Source organism: Lepisosteus platostomus, chromosome 4, assembly GCF_059453375.1.
Source record: "Lepisosteus platostomus isolate fLepPlt1 chromosome 4, fLepPlt1.hap1, whole genome shotgun sequence".
NCBI lineage: Eukaryota > Metazoa > Chordata > Actinopteri > Semionotiformes > Lepisosteidae > Lepisosteus > Lepisosteus platostomus.
The window spans coordinates 61,076,382-61,095,163 of NC_142614.1; the positions used below are offsets into that span (position 1 = coordinate 61,076,382).

General features: G+C 38.9%; 1 protein-coding gene across 2 annotated transcripts in view; it reads left to right on the top strand.

The window, feature by feature from the left end:
• vps13a (vacuolar protein sorting 13 homolog A) overlaps positions 1-18,782 on the top strand; it is a 73,265-nt gene that overhangs the window by 28,263 nt on the left and 26,220 nt on the right. For both annotated transcript variants that reach the window (XM_088630158.1, XM_088630159.1), the window contains exons 26-41: positions 204-360; positions 1,208-1,287; positions 1,762-1,821; positions 2,180-2,348; positions 3,123-3,239; positions 6,684-6,787; positions 6,883-7,050; positions 8,860-9,167; positions 10,781-10,928; positions 11,239-11,389; positions 11,978-12,102; positions 12,193-12,362; positions 13,235-13,461; positions 14,617-14,849; positions 15,527-15,619; positions 15,868-16,221. In XM_088630158.1, coding sequence (XP_088486284.1) covers positions 204-360; positions 1,208-1,287; positions 1,762-1,821; positions 2,180-2,348; positions 3,123-3,239; positions 6,684-6,787; positions 6,883-7,050; positions 8,860-9,167; positions 10,781-10,928; positions 11,239-11,389; positions 11,978-12,102; positions 12,193-12,362; positions 13,235-13,461; positions 14,617-14,849; positions 15,527-15,619; positions 15,868-16,221 — 2,664 coding nt within the window. The remainder of the gene's footprint in view (positions 1-203; positions 361-1,207; positions 1,288-1,761; positions 1,822-2,179; positions 2,349-3,122; positions 3,240-6,683; positions 6,788-6,882; positions 7,051-8,859; positions 9,168-10,780; positions 10,929-11,238; positions 11,390-11,977; positions 12,103-12,192; positions 12,363-13,234; positions 13,462-14,616; positions 14,850-15,526; positions 15,620-15,867; positions 16,222-18,782) is intronic.

Genomic DNA, 18,782 nt, shown 5'->3' on the forward strand with positions numbered 1-18,782 from the left:
GTAGTTAAATTTTAACTTCCATTGCAGTGTGATCTTTTTAGTCTTTGAGAAATATTTAATTAGAGTACTTTTCCATCGGATGCAAAAATGATATAGAGCGGGTCTTTCATTAATGTATTAAGGTTATTACTTTCAGTTTTCTTTTAATGTGCATGGTGGACCTCAATGAGGTTTGTAATTATTGTTCTCTGTGATTTACGCAGCTGTCGGTACAGATATGCCGTCTTTCTGGAGACAAAGAGCTGACAGTCTTGCACCTGGACATCGAGGGACTTGGTACAGAACTTAATTTACGAACATTTGATATGACATCCAACACTTTTCTGAGAGAGATCTGCTTGAAATGTCCAGAATATATGGGTAGGTGAACAAAAGAGAATTGGTTTTCCTTTAACTCTCTGTTGTCTACAGAACACTTGAGGTGGATGTACTTTAGAGTAACCTGTGCCACTCATCACTGTTATTGACAGAATTGTATATAATGCTCAGCTTGGGGCAGAGCTCTGATCATACTTTCCTGAAAGATTTTACTAAGAAGATTGTGATCTTAGTGAAAATCTTACTTCTCTAAAAAATGAAGGTCAGAGGCACAAATTTGCCTGGTGTGTCCCTAGATGGAGAGAATTAGATCAATTACAAATGCCGGATATATGTTATTTGTGAAATTAACATATATGTTAAGGAGTGGCTTGGTGCTTAGATGTGGTGCCACACTGCTCTAAGATGCCGAGTTCAATTCTGGCTTTGAGTTTCTTTCGATATGGAATTTTCATAATCTTTCCAGTAGTCTCCATAATTTTTCCAGTGGCATTTCTACAGGTACTCTTGTTTCCTCAAAGTCCTCAAAACCCAGATAAGTTACTTTCAGTTGTCCCTCACAGGGTTCCATCCCTGGTGTCCAAGAGGAAGGGTGGTGAGCACCCTGCCCCATGAGGCTTTATGAGATGTGGCTCTGGTCATGATCAGGATGCTTGGGTTTGGGATACGTTTCCTTTAGAAAATTCCACACTTTGTGTTTTGAACACAATATCATGCTGGCGATTCTAAATGAAGATCCCACCTGACTCTTTCATAAATGCTATCGGGGTGTACCCACTACTTACAATATACAGGTTTTGGGAGTCTATGATAGCGAGCCTTTGAGTGTACGTATGTGATGAATGAGATTGATGCTAAGATGATGAATTCATTTTTGCATTTTTTATAGATACTGAAGATAAACCAGTTCACATTATCACAACTCTAGACAATACAGAGGACGATCTTCTCACCTTAGAGTATACTAAGGTATCCATCAAAAGTTATGTTGGAAGCATTAATAAGGCTTTTGATCAATGTTAATTTTATACTTACTGTATGGTACAGATAACTGCAAAGTATTGGAAAGTTTTTATCTGTAGGCACTAAACTGCCAAATACTGTAAGCATTTTGAAAATTAGATATTGAAAATTAGCAGTTTAGTTGTAATCTTAGAACTGTCCCAATCAAGCTATCATGTTTTATTCCTAGCATAAAAACGAAATGTGCTGGTTTCCTGTCAGCATCATCTAATACATTATCACTAAAAACAAGATAATATTGCAAAACTGTCTAGTTCAAGTGTCTTTGATCACATATTAGGAATAAAGTTAAACTGATTATTTTAAAGTTTATAAGACTTTTTATCTAAATTTATTTTGATTCAGTACGTTATGTTTTTCCAGTTTTATAGCAGGCTTTTCTGTTTCACTAAAAATGACATTTATGTTCTCTTTTTGCAGGCAGATAAGAATGGGCCAGAATTCAGAACTGCTTATAAAAATACAGAGCAGCTTATAAAGGTAATTCTACATAATTTATTACTTTTTTCAAATTTCCATTACCTGATAAACTGTGCAATAGTTCTACATCAGATTAGTTTTAGGTATTCATTTATTGCTGTTATCTAAATCTTAAAATCTTTCATAATACTTTTTATTCAGAATGAATACTGCTGTATTCTGCTGTATTTGTGAAACTACTACAAGGTGGTGGCTAGCTTTGGAACACAAAGGCATTTTTTCTTTTCAAATTAACCCCTCTGGACTGTAAATTAAGTGGAACAACTTTACAAGCTTCTTTATACAGTGTATTTTTAATACTAAGTTTAATATTAAATATAGTGTGTTTGACAAATATTTTTCCTTCCGATTTTTTAAGGTGAACTTTTCATCATTAGATGTGCATTTGCACATTGAAGCTCTGTTGAATAGCATTAACTTCTTGAACAACCTCCTACCAGTGTCAGAGAAGAAAGACACAATAGAAGAACCAGCCCTTGCTGCAGGAGAGGAGAAGAAAGAAGAGTCTAGTCTAGCCAAAAAACTGAGTATGAGCAATCACTGATTATATTGCCTGTATTGGGACAATGTAAAATGACATACTGTAGTTAGAAGGTAGAACATTCTGATTTTGTAGGTGTTGTTCAATTAATCTATATAAATAATAGGCAGGAAAAATGATATCTCCTTCACTAGTCTGCAGTGCAAGATTTCTGCTGAATACAGTCTTTCTGTTTCAGTCTTTTCATATTCAGTGCTGGATTTTCGTCAAACTTGATTTCAGAACTGCATAGTATGATTATGTGGGGAAATGCCTATTTAGGGCTATGATGGGAACATTATTTTATGTTCTGTTGCAGCGTAATAAACAAATAGATTGCATTAGTTGTTAAACTTAATTATTGTACATCAGTTATAGCACTGCTGTCTCACAGCTCTCTTTGGTTTTGATGCCAGACTGGGGTGCCTTCTGTCTGGCATATGTTCTGCTCATGTTTTATATGGATTTTCATCTGGCCCCTGAAAGTCTTGCTGGCTAGGTATGATTGGCTACTCTAAATTGTCCCTTTCTCTGTGATCCTGTGCTCAACTGGTATCTCATCCAGGGAAAGCTCAGTCATGTGATCTTAGTCCCCCTTCAGCCCCGTGCTCTCAGGATATGGTGTGGTTTTCCTAGACCTCACTAAGACATGAATGTGTCAATTATTTATTAATCTGCATGTGTGCCCAATTTCCTGGTACTAAGGTCCTGTGTTCTACCTGTAGCTACAATAGGGTGGATTATGAAAATGATTTCACTGTGAATTTTGTTTGCTTCATAGCTCCTAAGAAGTCCAAATTTGAAGATGTAATCAGTTTGCATGTCCGTGCAGACTTATCCTGCTTGAAAGTGTTTATCCGAGGACAGAAGGGACACATTTCGGAGATAAGTGTTGAAGGTATGGCAGCAGACTAAATGGTCAAGCACACCAATAACTGAATCATTAATAAAGCATGAACACTTGTTTTTTATTGACTGTTATTTTATGAATTCACATTCACAATCATTGCCAGTTTAAGACATCAAGATGTCTAAGGTAAACAGTTTTTTTATATGTTAATTTGAAATAAGATATACTGGTGATGGAATCTTACAGGTCTGAAAGTGTCTTTACTGCAGATGAACATTTAATAGGATGACTCGTCATACTGCGTCAACTACTGCTGCATGTCTGAACATGGCGCCGGAAAGTGGCGACGTGTTATGTGTTGCTCCTCGTCTGTGTCTTTGTCTGTTTTGTTTTGTGGAATTTGTATCCAGTCTGTCTTTTCAGCAATTATTTATAACCGACAAGTGGTTGTGGACATTGGATCAAGAATCGCTGATTTAAACACAGTAATATCCTATTTGGATCCAAATCTACTATCTTGGGTACCTCTGCATACGGACACCCCCCCCCCCCCCCCCACCTGACTCGGTGCAGAGACAGCGGATGCGACAGATGCAGAAGGACTTCAAGCGAGAGTGAAGCGCCGTGGCTACCGGACCCCACTCCCGAGTGTCTTCCTGGCTAACATGAAGTCCGTGGAGAACAAGATGGATGAGCTAAGGAGAAGGTTAGCCATCAGCAGGACATCAAGGATTGCTGTATTCTCTGTCTCACCGAGACCTGGCTGACCCCCAATACGCCTGACTCAGCCGTTCAACTTGTCGGATACTCCACCAATCTCATGGATCGGTCTGGTTCGGTTGGTAAGAATAAAGGCGGTGGTGTAGTCTAATGATAAACAACTCTTGGTGTTCAGACGTGAAAATTCTGAAGCGATTTTGCTCTCCGGACCTGGAATACCTTACTGTAAAATGTCATCCTTTCTACCTACCTAGAGAATTTTCATCTGTTATTATGTCGGCGGTGTATATTCCATTCGGTCGGACATGAAAACTGCACTCAGTCAATTATATGCCACCATTAACAGCTATGAAACTGTATCCGTTGTTGCGGGGGCCAACCTGCGGAAAGTTCTTCTGAAATATTACCAGCATGCCCAACAAGGGGTGCGAATACTCTTGATCATTGCTACACCGATCTCAAAGACGCCTACCGCTCCATCCCCTGCACAGTCGGATCATCTGTCAGTGCTTCTCCTGCCGGCTTGCAAGCAAAAGCTGAAGTGGAAGAATGTGTCCACAAGAACAGTTCAACACTGGACGGAGGAGACGGCTGAAGTGCTGCTGGACTTCTTTGAATCTGTGGACTGGGTTGTGTTTAAAAGTTCATCAGCAAACCTGAATGAGTACACTGCAGTCATCACTGATTTTACTAAGCAATGCGTGGATGACTGTGCCACAAAGACGGGAAGCTTCTTCCCCAATCAGAAACCATAGTTTAACATCGATATCTGAAATAAGCCGTGGGCACAATTGAAGGCCTTTAACTGGACCTTTATAAGAAGGCAAGGTATGATCTGCGGAGAGGTATCAGGGACACTAAAGGCAACGAGATAGAAATACAAGCTGCCTCTCCTGATGTGCGCCAAATTGGCTGGGTATTCAGACAATAACAAACCATGAAGCCAAAATAAGCAGTGTTACATTCACTGAAAGGGATTTCTCTCTCCCGGATAAGCTGAATGCCTATTACGCTCAATTTGATAAGGGAATCATGGAATTGCCGGTGCTCCTGGCCGCTGATGATACAGGCGTGTCTGTCACGGAGGCTGAAGTCAGGGCAACTTTCGGAGAGGTGAACACGCGGAAAGCAACCGGCCCGGACGGCGTTCCTGGATGGGTCCTTAAGTCTTGTGCAGACCAGTTGGCCACGGTTTTTATGGATTTTTTTACTTTTACAATCTTCCATTCCCATGTGTTTTAAGAAAACTACCATTATTCCAGTGCCAAAGAAAAATACTGCGACCTGTTTTAATGATTACAGACCGGTAGTGCTTACATAATGAAATGCTTTGACAGGTCATGAGGCACATTAACACAATTGTAACTGGGTGCTTAGACCCCCTGTAGTTTGCATACTGGTGTAACAGGTCCACTGACAACGCTATTTCCCTTGCTCTTCACACTGCCCTGGCTCATTTGAATGATTAAGATGCATGTATTTAACACAATAGTTCCTTCCAGACTAGTCAGGAAGCTTAATGGCATCAACACCTCTCTATGCAGGTGTATTATGGTTTTCCTGACTGGCAGACCACAGACTGTGAGGGTCGATGGAAAGCTTTCTTCCATGCTGACCATCAATAAAGGTGTCCCTCAGAGCTCTGTGCTTGGCCCCCTGCTGTTTTTCTTGTTTACCCACGACTGTGCGGCCAGAAACAGCTCCAACTTCATCTACAGATATGCTGAGGACACGACCATCATTGGCAGAATCGGTGCTAATGATGAGACAGCCTATAGGGATGAGGTCAGGAACCTGGTGGAGTGGTGCCTTGACAATAATCTCTCCTTCAATGTCGGCAAAACCAAAGAGCTGGTCATCAATTTTAGAAAGCAGGGTGGGGACCACACCCCTATATAGGAGGTAATCAGGTCAGCCCAGTCCATCATTGGAGTACAGCTCCCCTGTATTTTAGACATTTTCACTACTCGCTGTCTCAGGAAGGTTGGAAGTCTTGCTAAGGGTACCAGTTATCCTGGTTTCTCACCCCTGCCGTCTGGTACGCGTTATAGGAGCATAAAGGCACGAACGTCCCGCAAGCTGTCAGATTACTGAACACTACCTCTACCACTGGCTCACACTGTTTTTTTTTCTAAGACGTATGTTATTAAACTTGTTGTTGCTGTTCTGTTCTGTTCTGTTCTGTTCTGTGTTTGTTTTTTCATTAATGTCTTTGTATTGGAGCATACATGCAAATAAGCATTTCATTGCATTTGTGTATATGACCATAAACTGAACTGAACTCCTTCATATTAAATTCACCTGGAAATAAAATTGTAAAATACTGAAGTCTCAGTCTAATTGTTTACATCTCATGTGTCTTTTGTTTACTTTTAAATTTTATTAAGCTTAGGGAAATACCTAACGGAGCTTTTCGAAGCATCCTGTGGGGAAAAATTGTAAACTTTGCCTAAGTAAAGACAACAGCCAATGAAAAAAATATTTGGAGAGAATTGTATCTGAAAATTTCCTAAAACCTTGAATAAATACCTTAAGAAACTAGAAAAGCAAACAAAGTGATAGGAATAGAACTGAAGATTAGATTATTTGGTCCATTTTTTGCGTGTGGATAACAGACATTCAAAGATGAAAATGTATTGATTCTTTAAGCTAATGGATTTCCCTGTGTTAACAAAGTCACTGTAGTGCCATCTTCTGGAAATTTCTGGTCAGTGCTTATTTCAATGTGCAGCTTCATTAAATCTTGCTACTGTATCTTTTTTGATTTAACAGGTTTGGACTCTGAAGTTATGATGAGAAAAAAATCTGTAGAAGTACTGGCAAAGTTGAAGAACATTGTCATTTTAGATTGTGATAAAGAAGCTCTGTATAAAAAAGTAAGTTTTTTGTTTAAAAATTAAAATGATGTTCTTACTGTGCATGAAACGTTAAGTGTATAGTACTGAATTTGTTTCCTCTGTGTTCCTTGAAGGCTGTATCCATTGTTGGCAAAGAAGTCTTCAGCTTTCGGATGATCTCCCATGTTGATGCTACTGAAGGTGATGCTTACACAGATATGAATATAGTTGACAGCTGTGTCTCCTTAACTGTTGGGTGCATCCAAGTCATCTTTGTAAACAAGTTTGTCTCATCTATACTGGTAAGTGTTTTATTAAAATAATAATGAATCATTCCTTACACTTACATATAGCGCTTTTCTGGACACTCCCCTCAAAGCACTTAACAGGTAATGGGGACTCCCCTTCACCTCTACCAATGTGCAGCATCCACCTGGCTGATGCGACGGCAGCCATAATGCACCAGTATGCTTCCCACACACCAGCCATCAGAGTGATGAAGCCAGTTCATAGATGGGGATTATTGGGAGGCCATGATTGATGAAGGCCAATGGGAAATTGTCCCAGGACACCGGGGTAACATCCCTGCTCTTTTCAATAAACACCCTGGGATTTTTAATGACCAGAGTCAGGACTTCAGTTTTTCGTCTCATCTGAAGGGCAGTGCCTTTTTACAGTATAGTGTCCCCTTCACTATACTGGGGCATTAGGACCCAGATAGACCACAGGGTGAGCACCCCCTGCTGGCCCCACTAACACCTCTTCCAGCAGAAACTTTACTTTTTCCCAGGAGGTCTCTCACCTGCTTAACTTTATTGGGTTGTTAGTTGTGAGTTTCAGGGTGATATGGCTGCTGGATATATCAATTAAACAATTAAAGATTGTTTTAGTTATTTTTTATATCTTAGGTCGTCGTGGTGGCATTATGATTATTGCAGCCTTCTCATACAGTAACTTGAGTTCTGGTCTGCTTGAGATTGTGGTCTGGGCAATGGCCAAGGGTACACTCATTTGTGGACTTCACATGTGGGTTTTTACCAGGTGCTGAGGTTTCCTTCCACTATCCAAACACATTCTGTTCTGGTCAATGGCCTTCTGTACATGTGTTGTTTTTGCCTTCATGGTTAAGGGATTTTCCAAAAATTAATACATGGAGTTATAGTTCAAGACAAATATATAATGTTGTCTATGATCTACAGTATGCAGTATATATAATATATATAGATATATTATATATACTGTACAGTATATACTGTATAATTTTCCTAATGTAAATAATTACAAAAAACATGACAAATATCTTGATTTACAAATAGTGACACATTTGCTGTTGGCCATGAGTTTTATTTACCATAAAAGCCTGCCCATTAATATATGCTGATACACATGCATTATGCATTTGCTGACAAAAAAGGGATTTTAGTTTGTTTCAGGAAACATATTGGATAATTCACAGTACATTTTCTTTAAAAATATTAATAGATCTAATAAATATCATCAAACAAGATAATACATTATATATAATCTACTTGTAAGAAACGATATACTGCTTTAGCTTTGTTGATTTTTGCTGTTATGCATTATAAATGAACCTGTTGTTAGTTTAACAACTAGAGCATTAACTGTCAAAATCTGCTCACCTGACAATTGAACATTTTGTTTTGTCGGTTTTTCAGCCTATTATACAGGCTGTAGGAGCTCTGTATCCATTACTATGGACGTTTGGTCCTTTTGTGAACATTCAAAGCCTTCTTGCCTGTCTCTTCGATGAATGTAATGATTGCTTTCAGCTCAGATATCTTTTTTCATTCACGATACCATTTTAAAGTAGAAATCATAGTCCTATAATGAATGAAGTGGCTGTGGCTCTTGCCTCCACATGGCTAGTGATAGCCTGTCTGCAAGTGAGCACCTCACATACAGTACACATTGTATGTATTGTACATTATACGTGTAATTCATTTTTCATAATACTAATGCAGATACATTGTAGATGGCCCTCCAATTTTTCTAATTATGCTTATGACATTACGGGTTTGTATGATCTCTGACATTTTTGAGCTCTAAGTAGTTTGTGCAGGAAGCCTAAATGTTGTTTGTTTTGAATACAGGCCTTCATAAATAACTTCCAGACGGCTAAGGAGGCATTAACTGAAGTCACAGTTCAAGCAGCAGAAAAGGCTGCTACTGGAGTGCTGGAGCTTGCAGAGAGGAGCACACGGATTTCACTGGACATCGATGTGAAGGCTCCTGTTGTTTTTGTACCTCAGTCTTCAGTCTCGAGGAATGTGATAGTGGCTGATTTTGGTCTTGTGACTGTAAAGAACAGGTTTTCAATGGAAGAAACCAAATCTCAGTTCAAAATTCCACCAGTGATTGACGGCATGAAAGTTGGGCTCAGCAACCTAAAATTATACAGGTATGGTGTCTTTTTTTGTATCATTTTGTAAAGGCTAAATAAGAGCATTTGTTTGGAAGACTGAGACCTCCTGCTGACAAAGAAGGTGTAAGAATGTGCAAAGCCACCTGGAAGTATTCAGACCTTTCCTATGGTGTCCCATTTGATGCCTATCCATTATCCATTTTTTTAAATTAATGTTTTACTCAAGACCTGAATGTTCACACTGAAGACTTCTGATGATGAGATACGTTTCAGTAAATATCAGCATAAACTATAAAAAATGATACAATTTTGATTGCATAAGTATTGTGGCCTATGAATATTGGGCAGAAGCAGCAATTATAGCTGCAAGACTTTTTGAGCAGGTCTCTCCCAGGTTTGCTCACCAGCTTAGTGCTGTTTTTGCACATTGTTCTTGGCAGCTTTACTCAAGCTCCTTCAAGTTGTTTGATCACGTGTGGATAACAGCTTTTAAGTTTTTCCACATATTCTCAATAAGATTCAAGTCTGGACTTCACTGCCCTACTCAAGGACATTCACCGTCTTATTTTTAAGCCACTCCAGTGTAGCTTTATCCTTGTGTTTTGGATTATTATCCTATTAAAAGATGACTTTTTGCCCTTTTGAGTTTGGGTCTCAGGTAAACTTTTCTAGTACTTTGCTCCACCTACTGTACCCATTAGTCTTGAGAAACAGACTATACAGTACTAACCTGTATGATCGGCCCAATATGATATGCTGTGCTGGGCATTGGATCAGATATAACACATTCACATTCTTACTGAAACCTTTTAGTTTTGACTTGTCTGTCCATAAAACACATGTTTGCAGTATCACTTACTCTAGATGCTTTGTTGGAAACCCCATGTGGGATTTCAGATGTGCTGTTTTCAGTTCCATATAAGCCTGCTTTGTGAAAAGCCTGCTTCATCATGATCAAAGAGATATTAAGGGTCTTGATTTTTTTACCCTTCTGAGCTGCGAGTTTATCCTATATATTTTATCCCTGAGTTGTTTAGAAAGCTCCTTGGTCTTCAAGGTTGACACATGACTTCAAATTTGCTACCTGAGGGACCTTTGAGAGACAAGTGTATTTATTCAGAAATCATGTGAAACTCTTATTACTGCACACAGAAAGGGGGCACTTAAGCTCATTAAGGCAATTTTGTGCACCTGTATTAGATTTGCCAAAGCAGAGGGTTTGAATTTATGCAATCATGACTTTTCCATTTTCTATGTTTTCTGTTGACTTCTTTCTGATTTAAGCTTCAAGTGTGTAGAGTAGGTTGTGTATATAACAATATAAACTGCTGTTTCAAAGTGTCATGACTGCACGCTTTAAAACTTCCAAATGTTAAAACTGTACAAGGGTCTGAATACTTTTTAATGATAAGGGCATAGTGGCCAGACAGGAGTCTCTTGTTTCCTGAGGTCTGGCTGAGGTAGAGATAGCTGGAGGTTTTAGGTCATTGCTGACAAATGTACAGAGCCAATTGGCAATTGGAAAATTAAAATGTTTTTGGTAATTCTTGAGTCATTAGGTTCAAGATAAATCTTATTATAATTCCTTTTAAAGAGTCCAAAAGACTGTTTTGAAGGAGGTGTTATAAGGCTTTTTGTTTTTCGAATAGAACAACGTATGAGAACAACAATTTTCAGCATGAAATTCAGTTACTGAAGCCTGTAAACCTGGATTTGGAAATTGAGCGTAATTTGTCTGCATCCTGGTACCACAACATTCCAGACATCAACATAAAAGCTCACCTCAAACCAATGAACGTAAGTGAAAAAATCTTTGATATGTAGTATTACTATCTGCCGGTGTAACAGTATTTGAAATAGCTACATAATACAGTTGTTATTCTGGGCTTTAGGTGATGTGTTTTGACAGATTTTTTATTAATCAGTTGGTTAGTATAAAATATAATTTCTTTATACATTTGAACTGCTATACATTAAATGCATAATTGTCTGTACAAATATCATACTTTAATACTTGCATTCCTGTATGTACATAAATACATTAAATATTGTATATACTTATATAAGATGAACGAGCCTATTTTTACTGTTTATTTTTATTTGTTAGCTTGTACTCGGCCAGGATGACCTGACTGTTGTATTGAGAACTCTGAATGAAAACCTATCAGAAAGTCCTGACAACCCAGCTCTTCCAGGCCCAGTGGATAAGTCAGATACTGTGTCTACAAAGGATTCACAGATATCACAGAATTCTGGAGGTATGCTTTGTCACACCTTTTATGTATTTATAAAACTGGTCAAAGCCAGGTAATAACACCAAAAAGTGTCTGTAAATGAATAAAATAAAAAGGTCATTTAAAATCACTAAAGAGCACCTGTAAAAACAATGGTATGCAATTTTGACAAATTTTTAGAAAAATACAAAAATAAATTACAAATATTGTAACAGCAGCACAAGTAATACAAATCAGGACATGGCAGGCGTTTGGCAAATTGACAGCAGCAGTACTACCCTGTAGCCTGGTCTTGTCAAATCTCCAGAGCTAAAATGTTAAGGCAGATAGAGAGCAGACTGCATGGGGTCCCTCGATTCTAGGCATTTATCTTGAGTACTCAGGGGAGCAATGTAAGAACGCAGGGAAACAAATAACTGATTTCATAGGAGCCTTTAAGAAGGGGATAGATGGGTTTTTTCGGTTATTAAGCTATAGGCAACAACATTAGTATTATTAGTATTTTGGAAAAAAAGGTTCCTGTTTTATCATCATTCTGTAAAATGGAAGTTTGTTTCTAATACCTTATGTGTTGCTTTTTTCTTAATTGTGTTGTGTCATTTTTTTTTCCAGGGAATACAGTTGTTACTGCCGCTGTTGTGGAGTCACAAAAACCTACAAAATTAAAAACCACCCTCAGGCTGGATTTTAAATTTGATTCATTGACATTGGTATTATACAGCCCAAATGGAAGCGAGGTACCAGAAACATCTGATACAAGTTTGATATATGGATATATAAGTTTCTGGAGCATTAAGTGAAATTTAACTTTAATTTCTTGAACCTAGGTTCAGATATTGGATTCAAGAGATGAGCTCCTGAAACTGGCTGAGTTCAAGCTTGGATTGATTTCAACAGCTGTGCAGATGTTTTCTGATAGTTCCATGAAAGCTTCTGTCAAACTTTCTAATTGTCTTCTGGATGATAAGCGGCAGAGAGTAAACAAAATTACTCCAAGGTAAAGATGCTACCTTGTGGTCCTTTTTTTCAGTTGCTGTTTTTTCAGTTCTTCTAGAACAGTTGCCCTAAAAAGGTTTTGGCTTCTTCTGACAATCAGTTTGAAGTGTTGCAGTGTCTTGCAAAGGTGTGGACAAAAGTCCATTGAGGTCCCATTTGATGTACTGTATGAATGATGTACAGTAAAAGTGAATATTTTTAATTTAAACTTGAATTCTCAAACTGAATGCTTTTATAGATGGAAAGGTTAAATTTCAGAAAAGGCAAAATGTTACAATTTTGTGCCGTCTGAACATGAAACACTTTGCTATTTGTTTGCAGTAGTTAAACATTTGTATTCACTATTTGTAATTAAAAAAATAAGACATCATTGGACATGGATGAGGTACTGGTGCTGTGCTGTATGTTCTCATTATATAAAAGTGGGAAACACTTCTTGAAGCTCCTGCATAATGTCCCCCAACAATCACGCCTCTTTCAGAGTCTCTTAAGTCTCCTCTTGCTGCCAAGCTAGACATAATTATTGGCAGCTAGGCCTGTCCAGTATATTTATACATGATCCTAAGAATGATGGCTTATTACTTACTCAATGCATGAGCAACAACTATGTGGAAGTCCTTGCTTTCAATGCACCTGGTGCCTGTCATTTACCCAGCTGTTTCCTTTTTTTTACTACCTATACGTTTACTGAGATCGTCTAGAACCTCTGCATCCTTCATTCATGGTGGTTTTGAAATGTACGTCTTCAGTTTACCAAAACTGCTGTTACTTGATTTTAATGCGCGGTGTATTCTGTCCACTCCTGTTGAATCATTGCATCAAGTACCAGCAGGTACCATTTAAATATGTGTTGTGATATTTCATGTTCTCCAGGATGGTGGAAATGAAGGCCGGTGCTGAGAAGAATGTGATGGTGGAAGTCAACTACAAGCAGGGGAGGGAGGGAACAGTCCTCGACACCATTGTTCAAGACATATACCTCTGCGCTAGCATGGAGTTCTTACTCACTGTCGCCAACATCTTTGTCAAGGCCAGCCAGCAAGGTTTCTCCACACCACAGAAAACCAATAAGCAAACCACCACCACATCTAAAGAACCAGGTTAGCAAGAACTTCCCTCCATCCATTTTCTGTTCAGTCCCCTCCAGGGTAATTCGCAAGCAAATTTATGTCTATAATGAGACAAATTGTCATTTCTTGCATTTACTAAAACCGCAAACATACTGTGTTGTGGATTTTATAATGTAACATTCATGAGAAGCATTTACTTTCAAATGTGATTTTCTAAATGTTTAGTTTTTTTGTCTGCAAGGACTTTCTCACCATTTCACAGATTTATCCTGTAGTTGTTTGCACATAATTCCAGGTAATAATAATAATAATAATAATAATAATAATAATAATTGCTTACAGTTATATAGCGCTTTTCTGGACACTACACTCAAAGCGCTTTACAGGTAATGGGGACTCCCCTCCACCACCACCAATGTGCAGCATCCACCTGGATGATGCGACGGCAGCCATAGTGCGCCAGAACGCTCACCACACATCAGTTATTAGTGGGGAGGAGAGCAGAGTAATGAAGCCAATTCATAGATGGAGATTATTAGGAGGCCATGATTGGTAAGGGCCAATGGGAAATTTGGCCAGGACACCGGGGTTACACCCCTACTCTTTTCGAGAAACGCCCTGGGATTTTTAATGACCACATTAGAGTCAGGACCTCAGTTTTACGTCTCATCCGAAGGACGCCGCCTGTTTTTACAGTATAGTGTCCCCGTCGCTATACTGGGGCATTAGGACCCACATGGACCGCAGGGTGAGCACCCCCTGTTGGCCCCACTAACACCTCTTCCAGCAGCAACCTTAGTTTTCCCCAGGAGGTCTCCCATCAAGGTACTGACCAGGCTCACACCTGCTTAGCTTCAGTGGGTTGCCAGTTGTGAGTTGCAGTTATGAAGGTATGATGTCTGGTGATTAGAATATTGAAATAGATACAATGCCACTTTTAAGAAAGGTAAAATCTAATAAGCACAGATGTGCATTTGTTAAATATCCATTTTTTGACATGAGAATGAGTACTGAAGAATTGTGAATAAGGCTTTGGATGTTTGAAACAATACGGAGACATTTTCATGGTATCAGAAACCTACTTTTGTCTGATTTTTTGCTTTGATTCTAAGTAGAGCCTGCATTTCTTTTTATTTTGTTAGGGTGGCAATATTTCTTAGCATATACTGCATTTTATGTTAACAGCTCCTGCACAACCTCTGGCCAAAACTGAAATGAACGTGCTGGTGAAGAATCCAGAGATAGTGTTTGTTGCAGATCTGACTCGAGCGGATGCCCCAGCTTTAGTGATGACAGCCCAGTGTGAAGTCTGTATGAAGACTGATCCAGAAGTTCAGAAGATGACAGCCGCCATTAAGGATCTAAAGATTGTCGCATGTCCTTTTTTAAGAGAGATCAGGAAAAATAACATCACTACAGTAGGTTTCACAAAATCAAAATTCATGAGAGTTAGATCATAGAAATGTCGAAACGATCAGTTGATGAACAGAATTAAGATATTTGTTTCTTTTTCGGTTTTTAATTCTGCCGATTTAAACTTTGATTCTAAGGTGAAACACAAACTGATGTAATTAAGATTCCACTGGCTTGGGAATAAGTTACAGTTTTATGAAGCACTTTTTTCTGAATTCTTTAGGTTTTTTAGTATTTCCTTTTGTTTTAAGCTTGGGGCTACCCAAATAAAAATGTTTCTTATTAGAGATATACTAAGGAACTTGGCTTCATCTGGATTTGAGGTATTTTTACCGTAACACACACTCTTGAAACCTCCAATTGGTGTAGAACCTTCAACACCCTCCTGTATGAATTGCGGACAACGTTTGTATTTCCTGCTTTCTGATAGTTTGCTGATTCAATTTGTATTAATTATTAATCCTTCTACATAATTGCAAGGCATGTCTCACAACATAAGATAAACAAGACAATATTAAATATTTATTTATTGGAACTACTATACCTTCATCAAAACTGCAGTCTAATAAAATATTTCAAATAAAGACATTACATTATTGGTACAGGTGTTACTGAATCTGGTGAAGCGTGTTCTTCAGCACCCTTTTTTAAATCTCTTGTAATTAAACATTTCTTGTTTTAGGTTCTTCAGCCATGCGAAGTGTTTTTCCAAAGTGTACAGTCACCTTCCACACCACAAAAACTGGAACTCACCATACTGGCTCTTGCACTCAAGGCAAGAATATTCTTTGTTCCTTAGTACTTACTATTCTTAGTCCTTTCTCTTAATAAGCTAATGTGAGCTTTGCGAGTCCAAGCAGGTGTAATCTTTGTATCATTAATTTCCTTGTGAGATATTCATCAATTTGGTATACTGAACCTTAAATGTTCTCTCTGCTTTTGTTTACATGAGTTCTCCGTGACATTAGATTTCAGAAAAGTAAGGCATGTACCTCATCTTTGTTTTTATTGCTATTTTTTTAGGTTTCACCAATTATCATCAACACCGTAATAACAATTACTTCAGCCTTATCCCCCACTGCAGAAACTCCCCAGGAGCTAGAGAGCCCCGTCCCACCCAATCTGTGGGATAAGAAGGAATGGAAAGAGCTGAAACTTTGGTTCCTGGATGAGGAAAATGGTGATGACTCTTATTCTGTGACTCCTCTAGTTCCTCAGGGTGAATCCCTGCAAATGTCTATAAACTCAATATTACTGACTCTGGAAGCTGGAGTTGGACACAGGACTGTCCCTATGCTTCTTGCAAAGTCATCATTTTGTGGAAGTGTGAAAGACTGGAGTACTCTCATTAATCTCCAGAGTCATCTTAAATTAGAGGTAAGAGCCTTTTTGTGTTTGAACAATAATTGGTTCAATTGCCATAATAAAACCTGCTTATTAAAAGGGAACTGAAGTTCCCGTTTCTCAGACCGGTTCTGAAATTTTGGTAACAAAATAAATGTATTGATGTTACAGAACAAAATTAGAAAATGTCAAATTAAATACAAAATCATAAACTTTGTGAAAGTACTGTAAGTCGCCGTGTTGCCGCAAACTTGCATTCAAGTTCCCATGAACTATGACGTTCCTGCTCACTAGTCTCCATAAAGACTAATGCAATATCATGTCCGAGCAAGTAAATACAGGTTGTGCAACAGACATTTCACTGCAGAATTGTTCCAATGTGATCTACATGCAGACATCACAAGTAAGTAAATATTTCCTGGAGGATTGTGTTAATTGTTTAATTGTTGTGACCTCGATACGGGTTACATGAGATGTGTACCATGCTTATAGTGAAGGCAGAAAACGGGGTATGCTTTTAAGTATAAAATTTGAACTAATACCAAAGTAAGGTATGAATGAATTTGACCAGCATTGTGTTTTTAAGTAATTAAGTACTGAAATAGATAATAATAATAATAATTACAGTGCCTTGCGAAAGTATTCGGCCCCCTTGAACTTTTCAACCTTTTGCCACATTTCAGGCTTCAAACATAAAGATATAATTTTTTTATTTTATGTGAAGAATCACCAACAAGTGGGACACAATTGTGAAGTGGAACGAAATCTATTGGATTTTTGAAACTTTTTTAACTAATAAAAAAATGAAAAGTGGGGCGTGCAAAATTATTCGTCCCCCTTGCGTTAATACTTTGTAGAGCCACCTTTTGCTGCGATTACAGCTGCAAGTCGCTTGGGGTATGTCTCTATCAGTTTTGCACATCGAGAGACTGAAATTCTTGCCCATTCTTCCTTGCAAAACAGCTCGAGCTCAGTGAGGTTGGATGGAGAGCGTTTGTGAACAGCAGTTTTCAGCTCTTTCCACAGATTCTCGATTGGATTCAGGTCTGGACTTTGACTTGGCCATTCAAACACCTGGATACGTTTATTTGTGAACCATTCCTTTGTAGATTTTGCTGTATGTTTGGGATCATTGTCTTGTTGGAAGATAAATCTCCGTCCCAGTTTCAGGTCTTTTGCAGACTCCAACAGGTTTTCATCCAGAATGGTCCTGTATTTGGCTGCATCCATCTTCCCCTCAATTTTAACCATCTTCCCTGTCCCTGCTGAAGAAAAGCAGGCCCAAACCATGATGCTGCCACCACCATGTTTGACAGTGGGGATGGTGTGTTGAGGGTGATGAGCTGTGTTGCTTTTACGCCAAACATATCGTTTTGCATTGTGGCCAAAAAGTTCGATTTTGGTTTCATCTGACCAGAGCACCTTCTTCCACATGTTTGGGGTGTCTCCCAGGTGGCTTGTGGCAAACTTTAGACGAGACTTTTTATGGATATCTTTGAGAAATGGCTTTCTTCTTGCCACTCTTCCATAAAGGCCAGATTTGTGCAGTGTAAGACTGATTGTTGTCCTATGGACAGACTCTCCCACCTCAGCTGTAGTTCTCTGCAGTTCATCCAGAGTGATCATGGGCCTCTTGGCTGCATCTCTGATCAGTCTTCTCCTTGTCTGAGCTGAAAGTTTAGAGGGACGGCCAGGTCTTGGTAGATTTGCAGTGGTCTGATACTCCTTCCATTTCAAGATGATCGCTTGCACAGTGCTCCTTGGGATGTTTGAAGCTTGGGAAATCTTTTTGTATCCAAATCCGGCTTTAAACTTCTCCACAACAGTATTACGGACCTGCCTGGTGTGTTCCTTGGTCTTCATGATGCTCTCTGCGCTTTCAACAGAACCTTGAGACTATCACAGAGCAGGTGCATTTATACAGAGACTTGATTACACACAGGTGGATTCTATTTATCACCATCAGTCATTTAGGACAACATTGGATCATTCAGAGATCCTCGCTGAACTTCTGGAGTGAGTTTGCTGCACTGAAAGTAAAGGGGCCGAATAATTTTGCACGCCCCACTTTTCATTTTTTTATTAGTTAAAAAAGTTTCAAAAATCCAATAGATTTCGTTCCACTTCACAATTGTGTCCCACTTGTTGGTGATTCTTCACATAAAATAAAAAATTTATATCTTTATGTTTGAAGCCTGAAATGTGGCAAAAGGTTGAAAAGTTCAAGGGGGCCGAATACTTTCGCAAGGCACTGTATAATAATAATTGCTTACACTTATATAGCGCTTTTCTGGACACTCCACTCAAAGCGCTTTACAGGTAATGGGGACTCCCCTCCACCACCACCAATGTGCAGCATCCACCTGGATGATGCGACGGCAGCCATAGTGCGCCAGAACACTCACCACACACCAGCTACCAGTGGGGAGGAGAGCAGAGTAATGTACCCAATTCATAGAGGGGGATTATTAGGAGGCCATGATTGGTAAGGGCCAATGGGAAATTTGGCCAGGATGACTCTAGTGAAAAATGTGTTGTCTGTTCTGAACTTTCTAAACTGTTTTGTATGAAGTCTGTGTATCAGTGCAGTTGTA